The 21,707-nt window shown below is 42.5% G+C and overlaps 2 protein-coding genes across 2 annotated transcripts in view; one reads left to right on the top strand and one right to left on the bottom strand.

Annotated features, from left to right (window-relative positions):
* LOC123759488 (putative uncharacterized protein DDB_G0286901) overlaps positions 1-1,460 on the bottom strand; it is a 59,131-nt gene extending 57,671 nt beyond the window's left edge. The window contains exon 1 of the mRNA XM_069334943.1: positions 1,326-1,460. Within this exon, the coding sequence (XP_069191044.1) occupies positions 1,326-1,460 (135 nt within the window). The remainder of the gene's footprint in view (positions 1-1,325) is intronic.
* Positions 1-21,707, top strand: part of LOC138370419 (uncharacterized) — a 364,834-nt gene that overhangs the window by 281,181 nt on the left and 61,946 nt on the right. The window lies entirely within an intron of this gene.

The following is a 21,707-nucleotide window of genomic DNA, read 5'->3' as shown; positions in this document are numbered from 1 at the left end:
CTTAGCCAATGGAGTACCTTCCCTTTCACTGCTGACTGCATCTCCAGCTTTCGCACTAGTCTCTGGCATGGCACTGTGTCAAAGGCCTTCTGGCAATCCAAAAATTTGCAGTCTGCCTACCCCTTTCTTTCTTGTCTGATTCTTGTTGCGTGTGTGTGGGCGGGTGTGTGTGTGGGGAGGGAGGGGGAGCGGGTGTGTGTGTGTGGGCGGGGGAGCGGGTGGGTGTGTGTGTGGGCGGGGGAGCGGGTGTGTGTGTGTGTGTGTGTGTGTGTGTGTGTGTGTGTGTGTGTGTGTGTGTGTGTGTGTGTGTGTGTGCGTGTGTGTGTGTGAGCGGGTGTGTGTGTCTGGGCGGGTGTGTGTGTCTGGGCGGGTGTGTGTGTGAGCGGGTGTGTGTGTCTGGGCGGGTGTGTATTCACCTAAGTTTTCTCACCTAGTTGTGCTTGCGGGGGTTGAGTTTCGGTTCTTTGGTCCCGCCTCTCAATTGGCAATCAACAGGTGTACAGATTCCTGAGCATATTGCGTTCAATCATATCTACACTTAAAACTGTGTATGGAGTCAGCCTCCACCACATCACTGCCTAATGCATTTCATTTATTAACTACTCTACTATTAACTACGACAGAAAAAAAATTATAATGTCTTTATGGCCCATTTGAACACTCAATTTCCATCTGTGTCCCCTAGTGCGTGTGTCCCTTGTGTTAAATAAACTGTCTTTTTATACCCTATCAGTTCCGTTGAGAATCTTGTATGTGGTGATCATGTCCTCCTTACCTTTCCTGTCTTCAAGTTACGTGAGGTGTAATGCCCGTAGTCTTTCTTCATAGCTAATGCTTGACGAGATATAATACGAGACGAGGTAATGTCTCCATGTTGGAGCTGCATACTTCAGGTTTGGTCTGATATACGTGGTATACAAGGTTCTGAATGATTCCATACACAAGTTTCAAAAGGCCGTTCTTAATTTAGCCAACCGGGCCTATGCCGCTGATGTTATCCTCTTGATATGGGCTTCAGGAGACAGGTCTGGCGTGATATCAACCCCCAGGTCTTTCTCTTCCTCTGATTCTTGAAGAATTTCATCTCCCAAATGACACCTTGTATCTGGCCTCCTGCTCCCTACACCTATCTTCATTACATTACATTTGTAATCTAATGAAACACACACAGCCCATGTGTGTGTGTGGGCTGGTGAGTGTGTGGGCGAGAAGAAAAGGTGTAATCTCTCTTTATCATGAGAAAATAAACCTCTCACTGATCTTATTAAGATAATGCTAGGTATTAAGGCGGTCTCCCAGTGTTGCCAGACTGGCAGTCTTGTCACCTTGACAGTGTTGCCATCTTCTATGCCCTGCTGCTCCTTTAAAATATCATTTATGAGGCTAGAACTTGTCGTTTCATGGTCCACAGCAAGGCTCGTGGAATAGAGGGAGTTATCAGGGGGAAAGCGCCAAGCCATTATGACTATATAGCACATGGGAAATGGGTTAGGATAAGGATTTGGAATGGGACGGGGGAAATAGAACTATCCCATATAAATCAATGAGCCACCTGGCCTCAAACTGTTTAATGTAACTAGGCCTAGGGTAGAGTGAAAGTCGAAGTATAATCCACCAGTTTACTGGGGCGAACTTGTCTACATGACACCACTACTTATATATACACAAAACTCTTTGCATTCTCTCAACCAATAACAATGAAGTAAATTAACACAAAGCACAAGTCATTGCAGCTACATGTCAATAGGAAAAATCACTTAACAACATTGGTACACTAGACCACTCAAGACTGGCTGGATGGTTGTGAACATGGTGGGTAGGGACTTTATACCCCCCTTCCCACCCCCCTTCCCACCCCCCTTCCCACCCCCCACTCTGGTTATGTATTGTCTCAGCAAGAACATCAATAACATAAGTCGGTGAACTATCACTTTGCCTTCAGAAAAACTTTGTCTCAACCGGACTGGCAAATGGCAAAGCTCTTTTCAAGTTATTCAGTGTACACAATGAATGGAATTATGACAGAGTCAAGAACTCTCATCGGAAGTTAATGTCCACAATTTCCTGACAAATGGCAAAGTCAATTACTCGTCTTCAAACGTTAGAATTACAATGACTGGAAAATCGGACAAAGTCAGGAATCTCATCTCAAAAGTTAAAGTCCACAAACCATGAAATTTGACTAAGTTCTGAAGCTCCTCTCCAGAGGTAGAATCCACACAGGCGCAATAAGAAGACAATGACCCCAAACGGCTCAAATACTAATGTTAGTCACCTCACCACAAGCTGCAAATATGTATCTGGAAAACACTTTGATACTCTGATCGACACAAATAATCCACACACAATAGAACACACACAATAAGTGTGACCCGCAGCTTAACCCACAGACCAGTGAGGCAACTACTTGGTGACACCACGGGTCAACTCTCAGTACCAACACGGAACGTAATATATAAATCATCACAGTACAGAAACACAAACTGAAAACATACTATTAGGTAACTATATACACCTTGGGAACATAACAGTTGTTCTACTACACAAATCATACAAATATCTATACACAACAAACAAGAAGCTTACCAACCACGCTTGGTTGGCTGAACACACACACTCACACACTCACACTCATACACTCACACAGGCTGGTGTGGGGCTGGTGGCTGAGTGGACAGCGCTCTATACTCGTGAACCTAGGGACCGGGCTTTGATCCCCGAAGCCGGCCGGATGGGCAGAGTTTCCTCACCCTGATGCTTCTGTTACCTAACAGTAAATAGGTACCTGGGAGTTAGACAGCTCCTTTGGGTTACTTCCTTTTTGGGTGTGTGTGTACTCACCTATTTGTACTCACCTATTTGTACTTGCAGGATCGAGCACTGACTCTTGGATCCCGCCTTTCCAGCCATCGGTTGTTTACAGCAATGACTTCTGTCCCATTTCCCTATCATACCTAATTTTAAAATTTTGAATAGAGTTTGCTTCCACAACCTGTTCCCAAGTGTATTCCATTTTTCCACTACTCTCACGCTAAAAGAAAACTTCCTAACAAATCTTTGACTCATCTGAGTTTCCAGTTTCCACCCATGTCCCCTCGTTCTGTTATTATTACGTGTGAACATTTCATCTATTTCCACTTTGTCGATTCCCGGGAGTATTTTATATGTCCCTATCATATCTCCTCTCTCCTTTCTTTTCTCTAGTGTCGTAAGGCTCAGTTCCTTCAGACGCTCTTCATATCCCATCCCTCGTATTTCTGGGACAAGCCTCGTCGCAAACCTCTGAATCTTCTCCAGTTTCCTTATGTGATGTGTGTGTACTCACCTAGTTGTGTTTGCGGGGGTTGAGCTCTGGCTCTTTGGTCCCGCCTCTCAACCGTCAATCAACAGGTGTACAGATTCATGAGCCTATCGGGCTCTGTCATATCTACACTTAAAACTGTGTATGGAGTCAGCCTCCACCACATCACTTCCTAATGCATTCCATTTGTCAACCACTCTAACACTAAAAAAGTTCTTTCTAATATCTCTGTGGCTCATTTGGGCACTCAGTTTCCACCTGTGTCCCCTTGTGCGTGTTCCCCTTGTGTTAAATAGACTGTCTTTATCTACCCTATCAATCCCCTTCAGAATCTTGAATGTGGTGATCATGTCCCCCCTAACTCTTCTGTCTTCCAGCGAAGTGAGGTTTAATTCCCGTAGTCTCTCCTCGTAGCTCATACCTCTCAGCTCGGGTACTAGTCTGGTGGCAAACCTTTGAACCTTTTCCAGTTTAGTCTTATGCTTGACTAGATATGGACTCCATGCTGGGGCTGCATACTCCAGGATTGGCCTGACATATGTGGTATACAAAGTTCTGAATGATTCTTTACACAAGTTTCTGAATGCCGTTCGTATGTTGGCCAGCCTGTGTGTGTGTGTGTGTGTGTGTGTGTGTGTGTGTGTGTGTGTGTGTGTGTGTGTGTGTGTGTGTGTGTCGCGTGTGTGCGTGTATGTGTGGGTGTGGGTGTGTGAAAAAAAATAGTTAGTTGATTGATTGACAGTTGAAAGGCAGGCCGAAAGAGTAGAGCTCAACCCCCGCGAGCACAAGTAGGTGAATACAAACTAGTTGAATACACACACACACACACACACACACATACTCTCACGCTAAAAGAAAACTTCCTAACAAATCTTTGACTCATTGTCAAATTGAGAGGCGGGACATTTGAGAGGCGGGACCAAAGAGCCAGAGCTCAACCCCCGCAAGCACAACTAGGTGAGTACACACACACACACACACACACACACACACACACACACACACACACACACACACACACACACACACCACACACCACACACCACACACACACACACACACACACACACACACACGCACGCACGCACGTACACACACACACACACACACACACACACACACACACACAGACACACACACACACACGCACACGCACACGCACGCACGTAAACACACACACGCACGCACACACACTGGCGAGGGAAAAGGGGCGGCCGGGGGGGGGGGGGGGACGACGTCATCCGTAATCTTCCTATAAAAAGCTCGTTTTCAGTAATAGCATAATCAAACCCATTTTCTTATTGTTTCCCCATTTTCATAAGAACATTTTTTTCTAGTCAAGACTGCATATTGAATATAAGAAATGAAATTGCAGAAGGCCTTTGAAGAGAACTATACAGGATCTCCTAATTACTTACAGTTAATGATAAACATTGGCACACTACTCAACCCCCTGTTGAAGTCTTTAAGTACATGCATATGTGTTGTTATAGCTTTTTGTTTTGAAAATTACATAATATTACTCAGACATTTTACTTATTCCTCCCTCACTGCTAATCCCGAGAACGCCTCATAATCTCTCAAAAAACATGTCCCGCCCACACCTCACTGTAGCATATACCCATCTATGCCCAATCAAAATCCTCATTCAGAGTTCATATATTTGAACTAGATTGGGTAGATATAAATAGAAACTGCCTCGTATGGGTAAAATAGGCCTTCTGCAGTTACCTTCATTCGTATGTTCTCATAACCTTAATAATAGAAACGTCGTCATCCCCAATGAGGTCTGCTCCAACAATTGGGTACGATCCTTTAGCCGCCCATGACGTCACTAGCGGTTCCAGTGAGGGTTCCAACCTTTCATTAACACATTGAGTAAAATCTCTTAACAGCTCAACTTTTCTCGGTAAGTAACATCACAGGTTGTGGAATGATGCCTTCTATCCACTCGTATCTTCGCTCATTGTATCATTGCTAATATTTTTTGTTATTTAATTCATCGGCCCTACCGAGCCAACCTATCCTAACCTATAATAATCGATCAAAAAGCAATTATTAATCCATTGATAAGATCCGTTGTTTTAGTTGTGCATGACGTTACAAGAGGTTCCATTTGAGGGATTAATTTTGTCTTTCATTAACACAGATGTGTGACAGGCTCACGGCAGCCTAACTTTTCAGCGGTGGGTGACGCCACAGACATGCAATGATGCCTTGGCGTCCTACTTATTTTTGTATTATCTTTAATGTTTAACAATAATAATGATAATGATAATACAAAATGGCTAGACTAACCATCCTCATCCTAATCTAATCACATAACAGGTTTAAGAATATACATTTTATACGTTTTTATAATTTTATCAGTAATAAAAGTTTACATTGTAGTTTTATATCCAAATATATATAACATGAGAAGCACAATATACTAGATGCCAATCTCAGTAATCGCTCTGCTGCTGCTGCTTCATTGCAGGGAAAGATCTATTTCAATTCCTCAACCATTTCACAATCATGGAAATTCCTTCATAGTAACAGCAATTCTGTAACACAGTATATAAATTTTTTACACTATTTCACTGGTAGTTTTATCGTACATCTGGCAACTCAGCATGTTAATACCAATGTTTATAGGCTAGTCATTTTCCCAGACCTGAAAATTATACAATGAAAGTGCATATACAGCTATAATTAGTTTTATTATGTTCTCCCAAGTTCAACCAAAATCAGCTGACCAAAATATCGTACCTCCATACATGCATCTAGCTACCCAGCTTTGGAACTAGCTCACTACATTCTTAGAGTGATCATGCCTACACACTAATCCTACCCTATCCTATCCCAACCTATCCCATCCTAACCTAACGTATACTATCCTAGTCTAAACTACCCCTACCCTGTCCTATCTTTCAATCCTATCCAAACCTAACCAAACCTAGCCTAACCTAACTTAGTCTAGTGTAAACTAGCTCTACTCCTATCCTGTCCCATCCTCGAATCCTATGAAACCCTAACCTAACCTACTCTAAACTAGCTCTACCTTATCCTGTCATCTTCTCAAATCCTTTCCAAACCTAACAATACCCAAACTAAAGTATCCTAGTCTAAACTAACTCTGCCCTATCCTGTCCTATCAACTAATCCTATTCAAACCTAACCTAACCGAACCTAACCTAGTCTAAACATGCTCTGCCTTATCCTGTCCTAACCTCTAATCCTAACTGAGTCTAAAACTAGCCCTACCCTTTCCTATCTTGTCATATCCAATCCTATCCCATCCTAATTTATCATAGCTTTGCTTGTCCTTCTTTTAGTTATATTAAGGGTTATATATAACAAACATACATACGTGCATATGTATACATACATACGTGCATATATACACCCATAGTTAGTAATCTCATTTTATATAAATGACACCTCTAGTCGGGTGTAATTAGCTGAACCCTAACCATTTTTAAAAATATTGGGTCATATGCTAGCAATTAATAAAGTGTGCAATCGTTCCAATAATCGTTCAAGTGATAATTCCCATAATATTTATGCATAACAACCATTCTTTCCTTATCCTATCCCATAACTAAGGGGTTTAGACCCCATTTACCTCGAAATTAAACTATAGGTATTTAAAGTTGGAATATATTTTCACATATTAAACATACATATCCCTAATTAACCCTAATTTGCCCCTATCATTTATAATTAACCCTCTAGTATAATTTCAAGGTGATGGGGGGTTTAAACCCCTTAGTTGTGGGTTAGGATAAGGAAAATTGGGTTATAGTAATAGTTTAGACAAAGTGAATCATATCCCTTCTGAAAAATATAATGCAAATGGAGTTTAGATCAAGGTATATAAGGTAAGGTTAAGGATGGTTGAGTTGAACTGACGCAGAGAAATTACCCATTAGTAAAACATTTTTCATTAACCCCCCAGGTAAAAGAGGTTAGGGTTGGATGGGATGGTTGTATTGATGTGAAAAAAAAACCTGGCTAAGAATGTGATGCAATATTTAACCAAGATCCAAGGATCAGAGGTTAGGTCCAGGGATGTTGGGTTGATTCACAAACAATACTCCCCTCCCCGCCCCCCCCCAAAAAAAAAAAAAATACGAAACCTTTGAAGTTAGGTAAATGTAGGTTAGGTGCAGGGTGGTTGAGTAGATGTGTATAACAATCACTTTCCTACCCAATATAGCTTCACTATTGAACATAAATCCAAGTTTGTTAGGCGAGGGGCAGTTAGGTTCATTTCCCCAAAAAATATTACTTTTCTAAGTATATAGATATAATATTTAAGAAAGATTCAAGCAGGTACGGTTAGGTGCAGATAATTTGGGTTTATACCCAAACATAGCCCATTTTTCTTAACAATGAAGTTGAAATATCCAACAAAGACGCCAACATGTTAGGTTAGGCATGGGATATTTAGGTATATATACGAAATCTACACTTTTCTAAGTATATGTTGTAATAGGTTAGGTCCAAGGTGGTTCAGTTGTGGTAATATGAGGAAAATACCTAGTAACAACACATTTCTAATAATAATAATAATATATTGGCAAAATCAGCTGTAATCCTGAGTGGAATGGAAGTTGGAAGCAGACATTAACAATCCTAACATTTGACTCATGCTGTGTGTGTGATGTGCTTAGCTACATTTAGTGGAATTTGGGGTTTTGGTTGGGATAATGTGGATGAATGAATGTTGTGTTAGGACGGGTTAGGTTACGTATGGTTGTGTAGAATTGATGATAGAAAACGCATATGGATATTGCAAATAGCTAGATGGACACAGCACTAGCTCTATGAAATGGTCTTGGGAACTGGGTATGTTGTGCCAAGACTGAATGTTGGATATCGGGAATGTACATTAAATGTAGATGGAATAGGTGAAAAATTGGGTAAAATGGGCTTTGACTGTGCTACGACACAAAACATTTTGGGGATATTTGTCTTAAATTAGGTTGAATTTAGGTTGGACAGCATCAATTTTGCCAACTTTAATCAAATCTAGCTTTGGATATACTAGGTCAGGTTAAGTAATGTAGGGTAGGATGGAATAGGTGAAAACTTGGGTAAAATTGGCTTTGTTTGTGCTATGATACAAAACATTGGGTACATTTGGTGGAGGTAGTCTTAAATTAGGTTGAATTTAGGTGGGATAGCTTAAATTTCGCCAACATTAATCAATTCTAGCTTTGGATATGCTAGGTCAGGTTAAGTGAACTTGTGAAGGGTAGGATATATAATATCTTAGGGGTAATGAACTAGCTTGTTCATAAAAGTGTAAATTAACCTGTTTGGGTTCGAGGTATAGCCAGCTCATGTAACGGATGGACAAAGGTGACATAGACTTGTATGTGAGGATATGGGATGCTTATATATAGTTCGTTAAGCTTTTGCTATGTTGCATTTGATTAAATTTGTGTAGTACACGTAAAATGTTTGCTAGATTTTGATAAATTTAGGTTTTAATAGGTTATAGTAAATTTGCTTAAGTTATCATATAAATTACTGACTTCACCTAACCCCACCTGTCCTGGCAGAACATAACTAAGGCTATAACCAATACTTCTGCTGGATGGTGTGTCTAAATAAATATGGGTGACGTGATTGAGAGGATGTAACAAGGGGGGGGGGGGGAAATAATAATGTATTAAAAACAATGGCCATATGCATGATGGATACTTTAGCACTAATAAGGTTGAAACATTTATGGAAAATGCATGTGTTCTTTTATATTGAGCTCATAGGATGTTAGATGTGCCATTTATGTGAAATTCTGATTTTTTGGGAGTTGGTTAAACTCAGCATATTATAAATAATGTCCTGAACATACCTAGAAAAAATATTATGCAAATTGTATATTGTTTGACCTAGTTTGGTGTGATTGGATTTGCACAAATAGCACTATGATTATAATTGTGCAAGTTGTGTATTAATTATGCAGGTTATGTATTCATAATATTTTGCACATGTTATATGATGATTGCAATTTTGTATTGATCATATTCCTGCAAATTGTGTATCGTTTGTACAAGTTGTGTATTAATTGCATATGTTTTGTAAGTGTAATTAGGTAGTTGTGTATTTAATGGTTTTGTGCTAGTTATGTATTGTTCATGTTTTGTGCTAGTTGTGTATTGATTATATTTGTTTGAGTTGTGTATGTTTTGTAATTGTAATTATATTTGTGTGAATTGTGTATTTGTGCTAGTTGTGTGTATTTTACTTATTTGGGCTAGTGTATTGTATGTAATTTGTTCTGTAATATGTATTTGATTGAATTTTTACAAGTTTTGTAATAATTATGAAAGAAGTGTAATAATTGTAAATTGTGTATTAATTGTGCATGTTGTATAATTGTATTTGGAGGAACTGTGTTTTTGTGCCTGTTGAATATTGATTGATATTGTATACAGCAAGTTTGGATGAATTGCGCAAAGATGTGCATTATTTACACAAGTTGTGTATTAATTATCCATATTTTATAATAATTTTTGTGCGAATAGTTGATGAAAGTTGTGTTTTAATTACTGAAGTTGAACTGATGCAAGTCTATTTTTTTAGCAAATTGTCTATTTGTGTAGGATCTGTATATGTTATCTGAAAAAAATAGATCTTCATGAGCGAGTGTGAAAGTGTATTAGGTTTATATATCAGTGTGGGTATTTTGTGATAATTATGTTTATGAAATTCCAAAATTTTAGTGAAAAGGGATTTTTGATTGTGTGAGCATATAAGCGATATGCTTTATTTGTGCAAATACCATGCTTTGTGTAAATGTCATACTTTGAGTGTATTGTAAATGCAATATTTGTGTATATGGTATATTTTATGTGTAAATGACATGTTTTGAGTGTAAATTACATATTTTGTAAATTATATATTTTGCATGTAAATGCAATATTTTGTGTAGAAAATAATATATCTGTGCATATATGACATATTGTGTGTGTAGATGTTGTATTTTCTGTGTAAATGGCATATTTGTGAGGAAATGTCATTTTTTTTATTATAATTGATGAATCTGTTTATATATATATATATATATATATATATATATATATATATATATATATATATATATATATATATATATATTATTAAATATGACCGAAAAAGTAAGATTAATCATTCTAAAACGAATTTTCTCTGTTTCTTATATTTCTTTTCACTGTTGATGGTAACTGAAAAATCAATTCTCCAAAATTCATTTTTATTTCTAGTCTGACGCGACACTTGAACGCGTTTCGTAAAACTTATTACATTTTCAGAGACTTTAGTTTATACACACACAACTATAACTGAACAGAGTTCAAACAGCTTCGATATAATACCTGCATTTGGGTGAGGTGATGCAGGTATAAAATCGAAGCTGTTTGAACTCTGTTCAGTTATAGTTGTGTGGGTATAAACTAAAGTCTTTGAAAATGTAATAAGTCTTACAAAACGCGTTCAAGTGTCGTGTCAGACTAGAAATAAAAATGAATTTTGGAGAATTAATTTTTCAGTTACCATCAAAAGTGAAAAGAAATATAAGAAATATCTAGAAAATTCGTGTTAGGATTATTTATCTTACTTTTTCGGTCATATTTAATTATATATATATATATATATATATATATATATATATATATATATATATATATATATATATATATATATATATATATATATATATATATATATATATATATATATGACAATGTCAGACCACGGAGGAAAAATGAAACAGGAAATTTCCTTAAGTACGCCCGGTCCTCGACCAGGCCTCCACCCCCAGGAAGCAGCCCGTGACAGCTGACTAACACCCAGGTACCTATTTTACTGCTAGGTAACAGAGGCATAGGGTGAAAGAAACTCTGCTCAATGTTTCTCGCCGGCGCCTGGGATCGAACCCAGGACCACAGGATCACAAGTCCAGCATGCTGTCCGCTCGGCCAACCGACTCCCTAGGGTTAGGGCTAGTTATAGATTAGGTTAGGATTGGATGATAGGACAGGTTAGGGCAGAGCTAGTTTAAATTAGGTTAGGTTCGGTTAGGTTAGGTTTGGAGAAGATTGGAGGATAGGACAGGATATTGTAGAGCTAGTTTAGTCTAGATTTGGTTAGGTTAAGTTTGGATAGAATTGGAGGATTTTACAGTGTAGGATAGAGTAGGGCTAGTTTAGACTTGGATAGAATACGTTAGGTTAGGATGGGATAGATTGGGATAGGATAGGGTAGGATTAGTGTGTAGGCATGATCACTCTAAGAATGTAGTGAGCTAGTTCCAAAGCTGGGTAGCTAGATGCATGTATGGAGGTACGATATTTTGGTCAGCTGATTTTGGTTGAACTTGGGAGAACATAATAAAAAAAAATTATAGCTGTATATGCATTTTTGATGTATAATTTTCAGGTCTGGGAAAATGACTAGCCTATAAACATTGGTATTAACATGCTGAGTTGCCAGATGTACGATAAAACTACCAGTGAAATAGTGTAAAAAATTTATATACTGTGTTACAGAATTGCTGTTACTATGAAGGAATTTCCATGATTGTGAAATGGTTGAGGAATTGAAATAGATCTTTCCCAGCAATGAAGCAGCAGCAGCAGAGCGATTACTGAGATTGGCATCTAGTATATTGTGCTTCTCATGTTATATATATTTGGATATAAAACTAGAATGTAAACTTATATTGCTGATAAAATTATAAAAACGTATAAAATGTATATTCTTAAACCTGTTATGTGATTAGGTTAGGATGAGGATGGTTAGTCAAGCCATTTTGTATTATCATTATCATTATTATTGTTAAACATTAAATATATTACAAAAATAAGTAGGATGCCAAGGCATCCTACTTATGTAGGATGTCTGGCATGTCTGTGGCGTCACCCACCGCTGAAAAGTTCAGCTGCCGTGAGCCTGTCACACATCTGTGTTAATGAGATGCAAAATTAATCCCTCAATGGAACCTCTTGTAACGTCATGCACAACTAAAGCAACGGATCTTATCAATGGATTAATAATTGCTTTTTGATCGATTATTATAGGTTAAGATAGGTTGGCTCGGTAGGGCCGATTAATTAAATAACAAAAAATATTAGCAATGATACAATGCTCGAAGATACGAGTGGATAGAAGGCATCATTGCACAACCTGTGATGTCACTTACCGAGAAAAGTTGAGCTGTTAAGAGATTTTACTCAATGTGTTAATGAAAGGTTGGAACCCTCACTGGAACCGCTAGTGACGTCATGGGCGGCTAAAGGATCGTACCCAATTGTTGGAGCAGACCTCATTGGGGATGACGACGTTTCTATTATTAAGGTTATGAGAACATACGAATGAAGGTAACTGCAGAAGGCCTATTTTACCCATACGAGGCAGTTTCTATTTTTATCTACCCAATCTAGTTCATATATAAATGTACACTGAGTATTTATAATTATAATAATTATAATTTTTATTTAGGCAAAGGTACATACATAAAGAGATTTTACAAAGTTTGTTGGCTTTATAGATAAGAGCTAGTACATACAATGCCTAAAGCCACTATTACGCAAAGCGTTTCGGGCGTTTCGGGCATTTTGATTGTGCATAGATGGGTATATGCTTCAGTGAGGTGTGGGTGGGAGGGGACATGTTTTTTGAGCGATTATGAGGTGTACTCGGGATTATCAGTGAGGGAGGAATAAATGAAATGTCTGTGTGATTTTATAGCTTGTTGTTTTGAAAATTATATAATAACATATATTTGCCTGTACTTAGAGACCTGAACAAGGGGTTGAGTAGTGTTCCTATGTTTAACATGAGCTGTAAGTAAATAGGAGATCCTGTATGGTTCCCTAAAAAGGCCTTCTGCAATTTCATTTCTTATATTCAATATGCAGTCTTGACTTCAAAAATTATCCTATATAAATGGTGAAACAATAAAAAATGGGTTAGAATATGCTATTACTGAAAACGGGCTTATTATGGGAAGATTATGGATGACGTCATTGTATATTAGGCTTGACGGAAGGCGGCCTTTTAATCCCCTTGACTTAAATATTGAAAATGGGATAAATACATCTCAACAGAAAAAAGGACTTATTCAGGGGAGATGAAGATTGACTGACGTGCAGGCGATGAGTCACAATAACGTGGCTGAAGTATGTTGACCAGACCACACACTAGAAATTGAAGGGACGACGACGTTTCGGTCCGTCCTGGACCATTCTCAAGTCGATCGACTTGAGAATGGTCCAGGACGGACCGAAACGTCGTCGTCCCTTCAATTTCTAGTGTGTGGTCTGGTCAACAAATTGACTGACGTCATTGACCATTAGCCAAGTCTGTGCAGGGTCACCGAGGTAACGAAATTTAAGTGCGATGGGAGGGGGCCTTTTAATCATGCATTCACTTGAACATTATATTGTAGAATGTTCCATATTGACTGACTTTTCCCCCTCCTGGGCTGAGGTATGCTGAACTGTGTAATTACTATATGTGTACTGGAACACTTGATGATATATTGGACTTGTACCCAAGATTGACCATGTAATGTATCAATTATACAATGTATTTATGTGAAGTAACTATGTAACCTGAGTTTGTAAAAACATGTTAATCACCTTCAGTGGTTATGTGCTTAATTGCACACAAGTTTCTCTATGAGCAATCTCACCCTGTCAGAGTAAGAGACAGATGTATGAGTATGTATGTGTATGTATGTGTATATGTGTGTGTGTGTGTGTGTGTATAAAGTATATGTGGAAGCTGATCAGAATTACATTTCACCTTTGTAAATGCACATTGACTATGTAAAAGACACGTCTAACAATTTATGTAGACATACATAAATCTGTGTATCTATGTATTTACATTTGTTAGCTAAGCATTTTAAAAGCACTACAATCATCTTCTGTGGTTGATTGTTCAATAAATCCCTGAACTATATGTGTGACAAAACTCTCACCCTGTCCATGGAGTACAGAAGGAAATGTATATATGCTGGTTAGCATTGTAAATGTGTAGCCACATCTGTGGTAGAAAATAATAATAATAATAAACATGAGCGAAATGGTAGGGACTAGGAGGGGGAACCTTTATATTCCCATTGTATAAAATTATATATGATGGGCGGAAGCAGTTGAGAAATGATACCAAAAAACTTGAAAACACCCCTGATGCTATGACCGCGAGTCGGAAAAAGCAAAACGCATAGTCTACATGTTTACTTCCACTACCCCTGTCTGTCTGTCTGTCTGTCTGTCTGTCTGTCTGTCTGTCTGTCTGTCTGTCTGTCTGTCTGTCTGTCTGCCTGTCTGTGCCTGGCTGACTGCCTGGTAGTCTGCATGCCATCCTTCCTGTGTCAGACGGTCTGCCTCACGTGATTATTGTATGTATCTCTCTATCTCTCGCTTTCTCTTTTTCTTTTGTTCTCACTCTATTTCCTTCTCTTGTTTCCCTCTCTTTTTCTGACCTTTTGTTCTTCATCCTCATTCCCGCACTGGACACGTTCACCCGCTGGACACGTTCACCCGCTGGACACGTTCACCCGCTGGACACGTTCACCCGCTGGACACGTTCACCCGCTGGACACGTTCACCCGCTGGACACGTTCACCCGCTGGACACGTTCACCCGCTGGACACGTTCACCCGCTGGACACGTTCACCCGCTGGACACGTTCACCCGCTGGACACGTTCACCCGCTGGACACGTTCACCCGCTGGACACGTTCACCCGCTGGACACGTTCACCCGCTGGACACGTTCTCCCGCTGTATGCGTTCACCCACTGTACACGTTCTCCCACTGTACACGTTTTCCCACTGAACCCGTTCTCCCGCTGTACAAGTTCTCCCACTGTACACGTTCTCCCACTGTACAGGTTCTCCCACTGAACCCGTTCTCCCGCTGTACAGGTTCTCCCACTTACGCTCCACCCACGTCATCACCCACTATTATCGCCCACTACCCCTCTGTCTCTCTCTTCCCATATTTATCATCTCTGTCTGTCTACCTGTATACAAACAGCTCCTCGTATTACGGTCATACAAATAATACACAGGGGAGAGATTTGTATGTTTTTTATTTGCTCAGGATATCGGGCCGGGTAGAGCTGCATTCCTAAAGTTCCCAAATCAAACGGACGGCAACAGATGTCTTAGTAAAGCTGACGGCTAAAGTGGCCTCAGTAAAGCTGACAGGTGCCTCAGTAAAGCTAACAGGTGCCTCAGTAAAGCTGACAGGTGCCTCAGTAAAGCTAACAGGTGCCTCAGTAAAGCTGACAGGTGCCTCAGTAAAGCAGACAGGTGCCTCAGTAAAGCTAACAGGGGCCTCAGTAAAGCTGACAGGTGCCTCAGTAAAGCTAACAGGTGCCTCAGTAAAGCTGACAGGTGCCTCAGTAAAGCTAACAGGTGCCTCAGTAAAGCTGACAGGTGCCTCAGTAAAGCTGACAGGTGCCTCAGTAAAGCTAACAGGTGCCTCAGTAAAGCTGACAGGTGCCTCAGTAAAGCTGACAGGTGCCTCAGTAAAGCTAACAGGTGCCTCAGTAAAGCTGACAGGTGCCTCAGTAAAGCTAACAGGTGCCTCAGTAAAGCTGACAGGTGCCTCAGTAAAGCTGACAGGTGCCTCAGTAAAGCTGACAGGTGCCTCAGTAAAGCTGACAGGTGCCTCAGTAAAGCTGACAGGTGCCTCAGTAAAGCTGACAGGTGCCTCAGTAAAGCTGACAGGGGCCTCAGTAAAGCTGACAGGTGCCTCAGTAAAGCTGACAGGGGCCTCAGTAAAGCTGACAGGTGCCTCAGTAAAGCTGACAGGTGCCTCAGTAAAGCTGACAGGTGCCTCAGTAAAGCTGACAGGGGCCTCAGTAAAGCTGACAGGGGCCTCAGTAAAGCTGACAGGTGCCTCAGTAAAGCTGACAGGGGCCTCAGTAAAGCTGACAGGGGCCTCAGTAAAGCTGACGGTTGCAAATAACTGAGGAAAGTAGCTTGTCTCAGAGTTCTCAATTAAAATGCCAGCAGTATTGTATCGTGAATAAAACTGCAGGGCGCAGGACCCTAATTAAGCTGCAGGCCAGAGGTTCCTGAATAAAGCTGGAGACGACAAAGACCTGTTTGGAAAAAAGCTTAATTCCCCCCCCCCCCCTCCCCCTTTCAGCTTGAGTTTCAAGTACTACGATATACATTTGAGCTCAGATTTTTAAGTTACTTTTTTACATTTCACCCGTCCGTGGTGTCGCCTTGGCGTGTTGAGGGGCTCCCGTACACCTCCCTGAGACCGGTAAGAGTTGCCTTTGCCCCCTCTCTGGGTTGTGTATGTGCAGAAGGGTACCACGTAGGGGCCTTGTGAGCCATCTGACCGCCTGCTGGATGGGTCGCCCTGAGTGGATGGCTGGGTGTCCAGACTAGGGCGACAGGGGGAATGGGGTCTTAGCACCAGTGTGGGAGAATGGACGATGTAGTAGGACTCGCCTGTTGAAAAGGGGGAGCACCGCTGGGGATGACGCACTCTTCCTGCACTGGCTCACGCTCGGCCCCCCTGGCAACCCTGGTAGGTGGAATCCCTTGGTTCCAGGTCCCAAACTTTTAAAACGACTGATGCATGGATGACGACACGACCTCTCTTACCCAGACTCATGGAGTGGGCGAAGAGGGCCCCTGAGTCGGACTGTGGTGGAAGACTGGGCTCTGTAGCCCCAGCTACATTGGGCCCAGACCGGACTACTTCTCCCTGTTCTCCTCCCTCCTTTGTGGTAGGGTCGAGCCCCAAGCCCTCTGTGGTGGCCGCCTCGTCCCCTTGCACAGCACCATCTCTCATTGTGACTACTGCGCCTTGTGACCCATCTCTCTCTAGAGGTTCTCACCGCCGTCCCCGCCACGGCCGCTCTCGTACGCTCCCTTCCCATACTAATTCGTGCCGTCTTGCTACGGGGACTAAGTACTTTGACCTCCATCATTTAGATCCTACTCCTCCTGGCGATTTTTCCCTCCTTAGGTACCTTGTTGATTCAGTAGATGCCTCTGTTATTTTCAATCTCACCCCTCACGGTACACGTGTTGTTGCTGCTCCTTCTCAGGATGCAGCTACCCTCTTGGCCGCCTTATCCTGCATTGGCAAGACCCCAAAGCAGTGTTGGCACTGTTCTCCTCCCGTACCATGTTGCAACTGGTGTTAGAAATCTAAAGGACTCCCACGAGTATATTAAGCATATCCTCGAAGCCCAGGGCCATTCTGTCCTCCAGGTGGACACGTTTACTCGTCCCCCTCGTGGTCGTCGCCTTCAGCCCCTTCGGGTTGTAAAAATTACCTTTGATGGTAGGACCCTTCCGCCCTCTGTCATTCTTGCTGGTGCCAGATGCTCCGTTCAGGAGTATATTCCTTCTCTTCAGCTCTGTAATAAGTGCTGGAAGTCTGGGCATGGTGCCCTCATATGTTCCAGTCTTGTCTCTTGCTGTCTCATATGTGTGGACGAGGGTCACTCTAAGTCGGAGTGCACTTCTCCCTAGGCTCGCTACCTCAATTGTGGTGAGGCCCACCCTACCTTCTCCCGCCCGTGTACATTACAAACTTGAGGTAGCCGTCCTCAACTTGAAGCACCGGGAACTTTTATGTTTTCCTGAGACGAGGTGCCAAGTTCGTCGTCTCCCCCCTTTCGCTGGCGTCTCTTGTGCTCCTGTGTTATGCTCTTCCTCTCCTCGTCCTTCCCACCTTCCTCAGTCTCAACCGTTTCCAGGCCTTACGCCCACCGCCTCCTCCCTTGTTCCTTTACGTTCTGCCCCGAAGGGTCCTTCTCCTGGTTCTCTGTCTTGGGGTTTCCCTTCTTTCTACCCAGTCTGCCATGTCTCCTGTGTCTTCTTTCTCATCTCCCTCTGCTCCTCCTTCCCATCCTCCTCCTTCATCTCTTAGCTCTCCACGCCACCTTTCTGTGCAGGCTGATGTCCATCACTCTCCCAGAGATCATCATGTTGTTCGCTCTCGTTCTTCTTCTCCTGTTGAGACGTTCGAGTCTGTTGCCCAGTATGTTGCTGCTGGGACAACTGTCTCTTTGAGTCAGGAGCAGAAGCCTGCCTCATCTCCTTCCTCCTCTCCGGCGGGTAAGAAGGCTTCACTTTCTTTCCTCGCCCCCTACCTCTGACTCTATCTATCCCTGTTCCTACTATGGAGGTTTCTTTGGCCCTCGCTTCCCTCTCGGTTGCTGCCCTTGCTGAGGTGTGCTCCACACTTTCTGCCCCTCCTCCTCCTGCTGTCATTGTCCTTGGCCCCTATCGGTTGTCTCTTCCACCGGAGGAGGAGACAACCGAGAGAAATTACCTAGCCAGTGCCTGTGCTCCTGCTAGGTGATTTCAATTGTCGACATTTCCCCTGGGGTGATGTTCTAACAAACACCCGGGAGTCACCTTCTTGAACCGTTCCTCCTCTCTTCTTCCCCGTGTCTCCTGAATTCTGGTGAGCCCACTCATTTGGACTCTTGAACTTGCACCCTTTCCAGTCTTGATCTTTATCTTTGCTCGTCGTCTCTTTACTTGGACTTCATGTGGCGAGTGCTTGATGACCTCCATGGCAGTGACCATTGTCCCATTCTTGTTACCTTTTTCTTTTCACCCTCCCCTCTCCTTCCCTAGGTTGCAGTTTGCCGAGGCTGACTGGCGCCTCTTTACCCTCAGTGCTACTATCTCCAACCTCTCCATTCTGCCTCTCCCTCGCGCCCTCCTCCTTTTTCATGACACTGTCTTCGACGCTGCCCGCCGCTCTATTCCTCGCTCTTCCTCTCGGGGAACGAGGAAGTGCGTTGCCAGGTGAAATGTGGACTATGCTCGGGCTGTCCGCTGTGAGCATGCAGCCTGGAAGAGACACCTCTGCCGCCAGACGGCCGTGTCTTTTCTTTTGTTTCAGAAGGCGAGTGCGGTGGCCAGTAGGACCATCCGTATAGCTAAACGTGAGTGTTGGATGTCTTGTGTCTCCACTATTACATTTGAAACTCCTCTGCCACAGATCTGGAAGCGTATCCACAAGATAGCGGGTAGTTCAATTTCGATGTTTCGCCGGTCCTTCACCTCTGTGGGACTCTTGTGGAGGATCTGTTGCAGGTCGCGACCGAACTGCGTTTCCACTTTTCATCTGTTGGCTCTGGTTCTCATCTTCCTCAATCTTTCCTTCTTTGTAAACCAGTTCTTGAATCTCTTCCATTAAATTTCTGCACCCATTTCAGCCTACCCAATAATGATCCCTTCTTTCTCTCTCTGAACTTCAGTCTGTCCTGGCCCTCTGTGGTTCTACGGTGGCGGGCTCCGATGGCATTTATTATGTGATGCTTCGCCATCTCTCTCCGTGCACGTCTCGGTATTTACTGAGTCTGTATAATCGGGTTTGGGAGTTGTCGTCAATCCCTGAGAACATGGCTCGATGCCGTTGTCATTCCTGTTCAGAAACCAGGGGTCTCTTAGGACATCCCCTAAGGACTTCCGCCCTATTGCCCTCACAAGTTGTCTGCAAACTCTTTGAACGTATGGTTAACGTTCGTCTGATGTGGTTCTTAGAACACAATCACTACCTTTCCCCTTTTCAATTTGGTTTTCGCAAATGCCGCAGCACAACAGATGTCCTGGTGAACTTGGAGGTCTATATTCATACTGCTTTTGCTGCGAGGACCTCCGTTGTTGCCGTCCTTTTTTACCTGGAAAAGGCTTACGACACCACCTGAAGATATCATATTCTCTCCCAATTTCATTCTTTTGGCCTTCGTGGTAATCTCCCTCTCTTCCTCCAAAGCTTCCTCTCTCGTCACTCCTTTCGAGTGAGGCTTGGTACAACACTTTCTGGCCCTTTTAGGCAATATGAGGGTGTACCCCAAGGTAGTGTTCTGAGCACTACTCTTTTTCTAGTTGCCCTCAATGGTCTTCTTTCCTCCCTTTCTTCTTGCATCTTCTCCACTCTCTATGTCGACGATCTTATCCTTTATTGTCGAGGTGAGGATTCGCCTCTCCGTCAACGGCGGCTTCAACTTGTGAATGATGCCATGTCGTCTTGGACCACCGATCATGGCTTCAAGTTCTTTACGTCTAAGACTTGTGCTATGAGTTTTACTCGGAAGATTGTCGTTTTTCGTCCCTCTTTTGTCGCTTTATGATCATCCCCTTGTGTACTGGGATTCTGCTAAGCTTTTGGGGTTAATCTTTGACACTCGTTTGTCTTGGGCGCCCCATATTTCTTACCTCCGAGTTGAATGCTCTAAAGCCCTTACCCTCTTTAAGGTTTTGTCCCATACTTCTTGGGGAGCGGATAGGCGCTCGCTCCTGTCTTTACATTCCTCTCTCGTCCTGTCTAAACTCGATTATGGTTGCTCTGCTTACTCGTCTGCTTCTCCAATTATTCTTCGCCGTCTTGATGCTTTGCCCCATACTGGGTAACACATCAGCTTTGGTGCCTTTCGTTCGACTCCTGCCCTCAGCCTGTATGTTGACACTGGCTTCCTATCCCACCAGGACCTCCGTGATTGCTACTGTTTTCGCTATCTTGGGCGGTCATTGCAAAATCCTTCCTCTCGCCTCTCTCATTCTTTACTTTTACCCCTCCTGTAGTTCCTGTTCCTCTTCATCACCTCCTTCATTCTGTAAGGTTATCTCACTTTCAGGATTCTCTTTCAGTTCGTATTTCTAATATTTCTCCTCGTATTGTTCCTTCCTTGCCCCAGTGGAGAGTCCCCCTTCCAAAATTTTGTATATTGTCTTTGACCCACATCACTAAATCTTATACCCGTCCTACGGTTCTGAAACTCCTTTTGCTTGAGCCCTTTTCTTCACACTCCCGCTCCGTTTCCATCTTCACCGATGGGTCTAAGTCTGTGGACGGGGTAGGCTACTCTGTTGTTCTCCTGACCACACTTATATGTGTCGCCTACTTCCGTAGACTAGCATCTTAACAGCAAAACTTAATGCTATTCTCTATGCTCTTCGTCTCCTACTTTCTCGTTGCGAATCCTCCATTGTGGTTATAGTTGACTCTCGTAGTGCCCTCATGGCTCTAGGGTCCTTTAATCCCATCCATCCGGTAGTCGTCGAGATTCAACATTGGCTGTTTCTTATCTCCAGTAAATTTTAATCGGTAGAGTTTTGCTGGGTTCCCAGCCATATTGGCGTTTCTTTAAATGAGCGTGCGGATGCTGCTACTAGAGAAGCTATCCGCTCTTGTCCCATCTCCCATAAAGGTATTCTTTATTCTGACTTATACCCGGTTATTCATTCTTCCATCCTTACCCGTTCGCAGGGTTGTTGGTCTTTTGTTGTTGGTAACAAACTGCGTACTCTTAAGCATAGTGTGTCCCCGTGGCTTTCCTCCTACCACCACAAAAGGTGGTGGGAAACGGCTCTAGCAAGGTTGCGTATTGGCCATACATGCTTAACTCACAGTCACTTAATGGAGCGT

Source organism: Procambarus clarkii, chromosome 32 (assembly GCF_040958095.1).
Source record: "Procambarus clarkii isolate CNS0578487 chromosome 32, FALCON_Pclarkii_2.0, whole genome shotgun sequence".
Lineage (NCBI taxonomy): Eukaryota > Metazoa > Arthropoda > Malacostraca > Decapoda > Cambaridae > Procambarus > Procambarus clarkii.
Note: the sequence above shows the minus strand (reverse complement) of the source record. Positions and strands in the feature narration are given on the sequence as shown.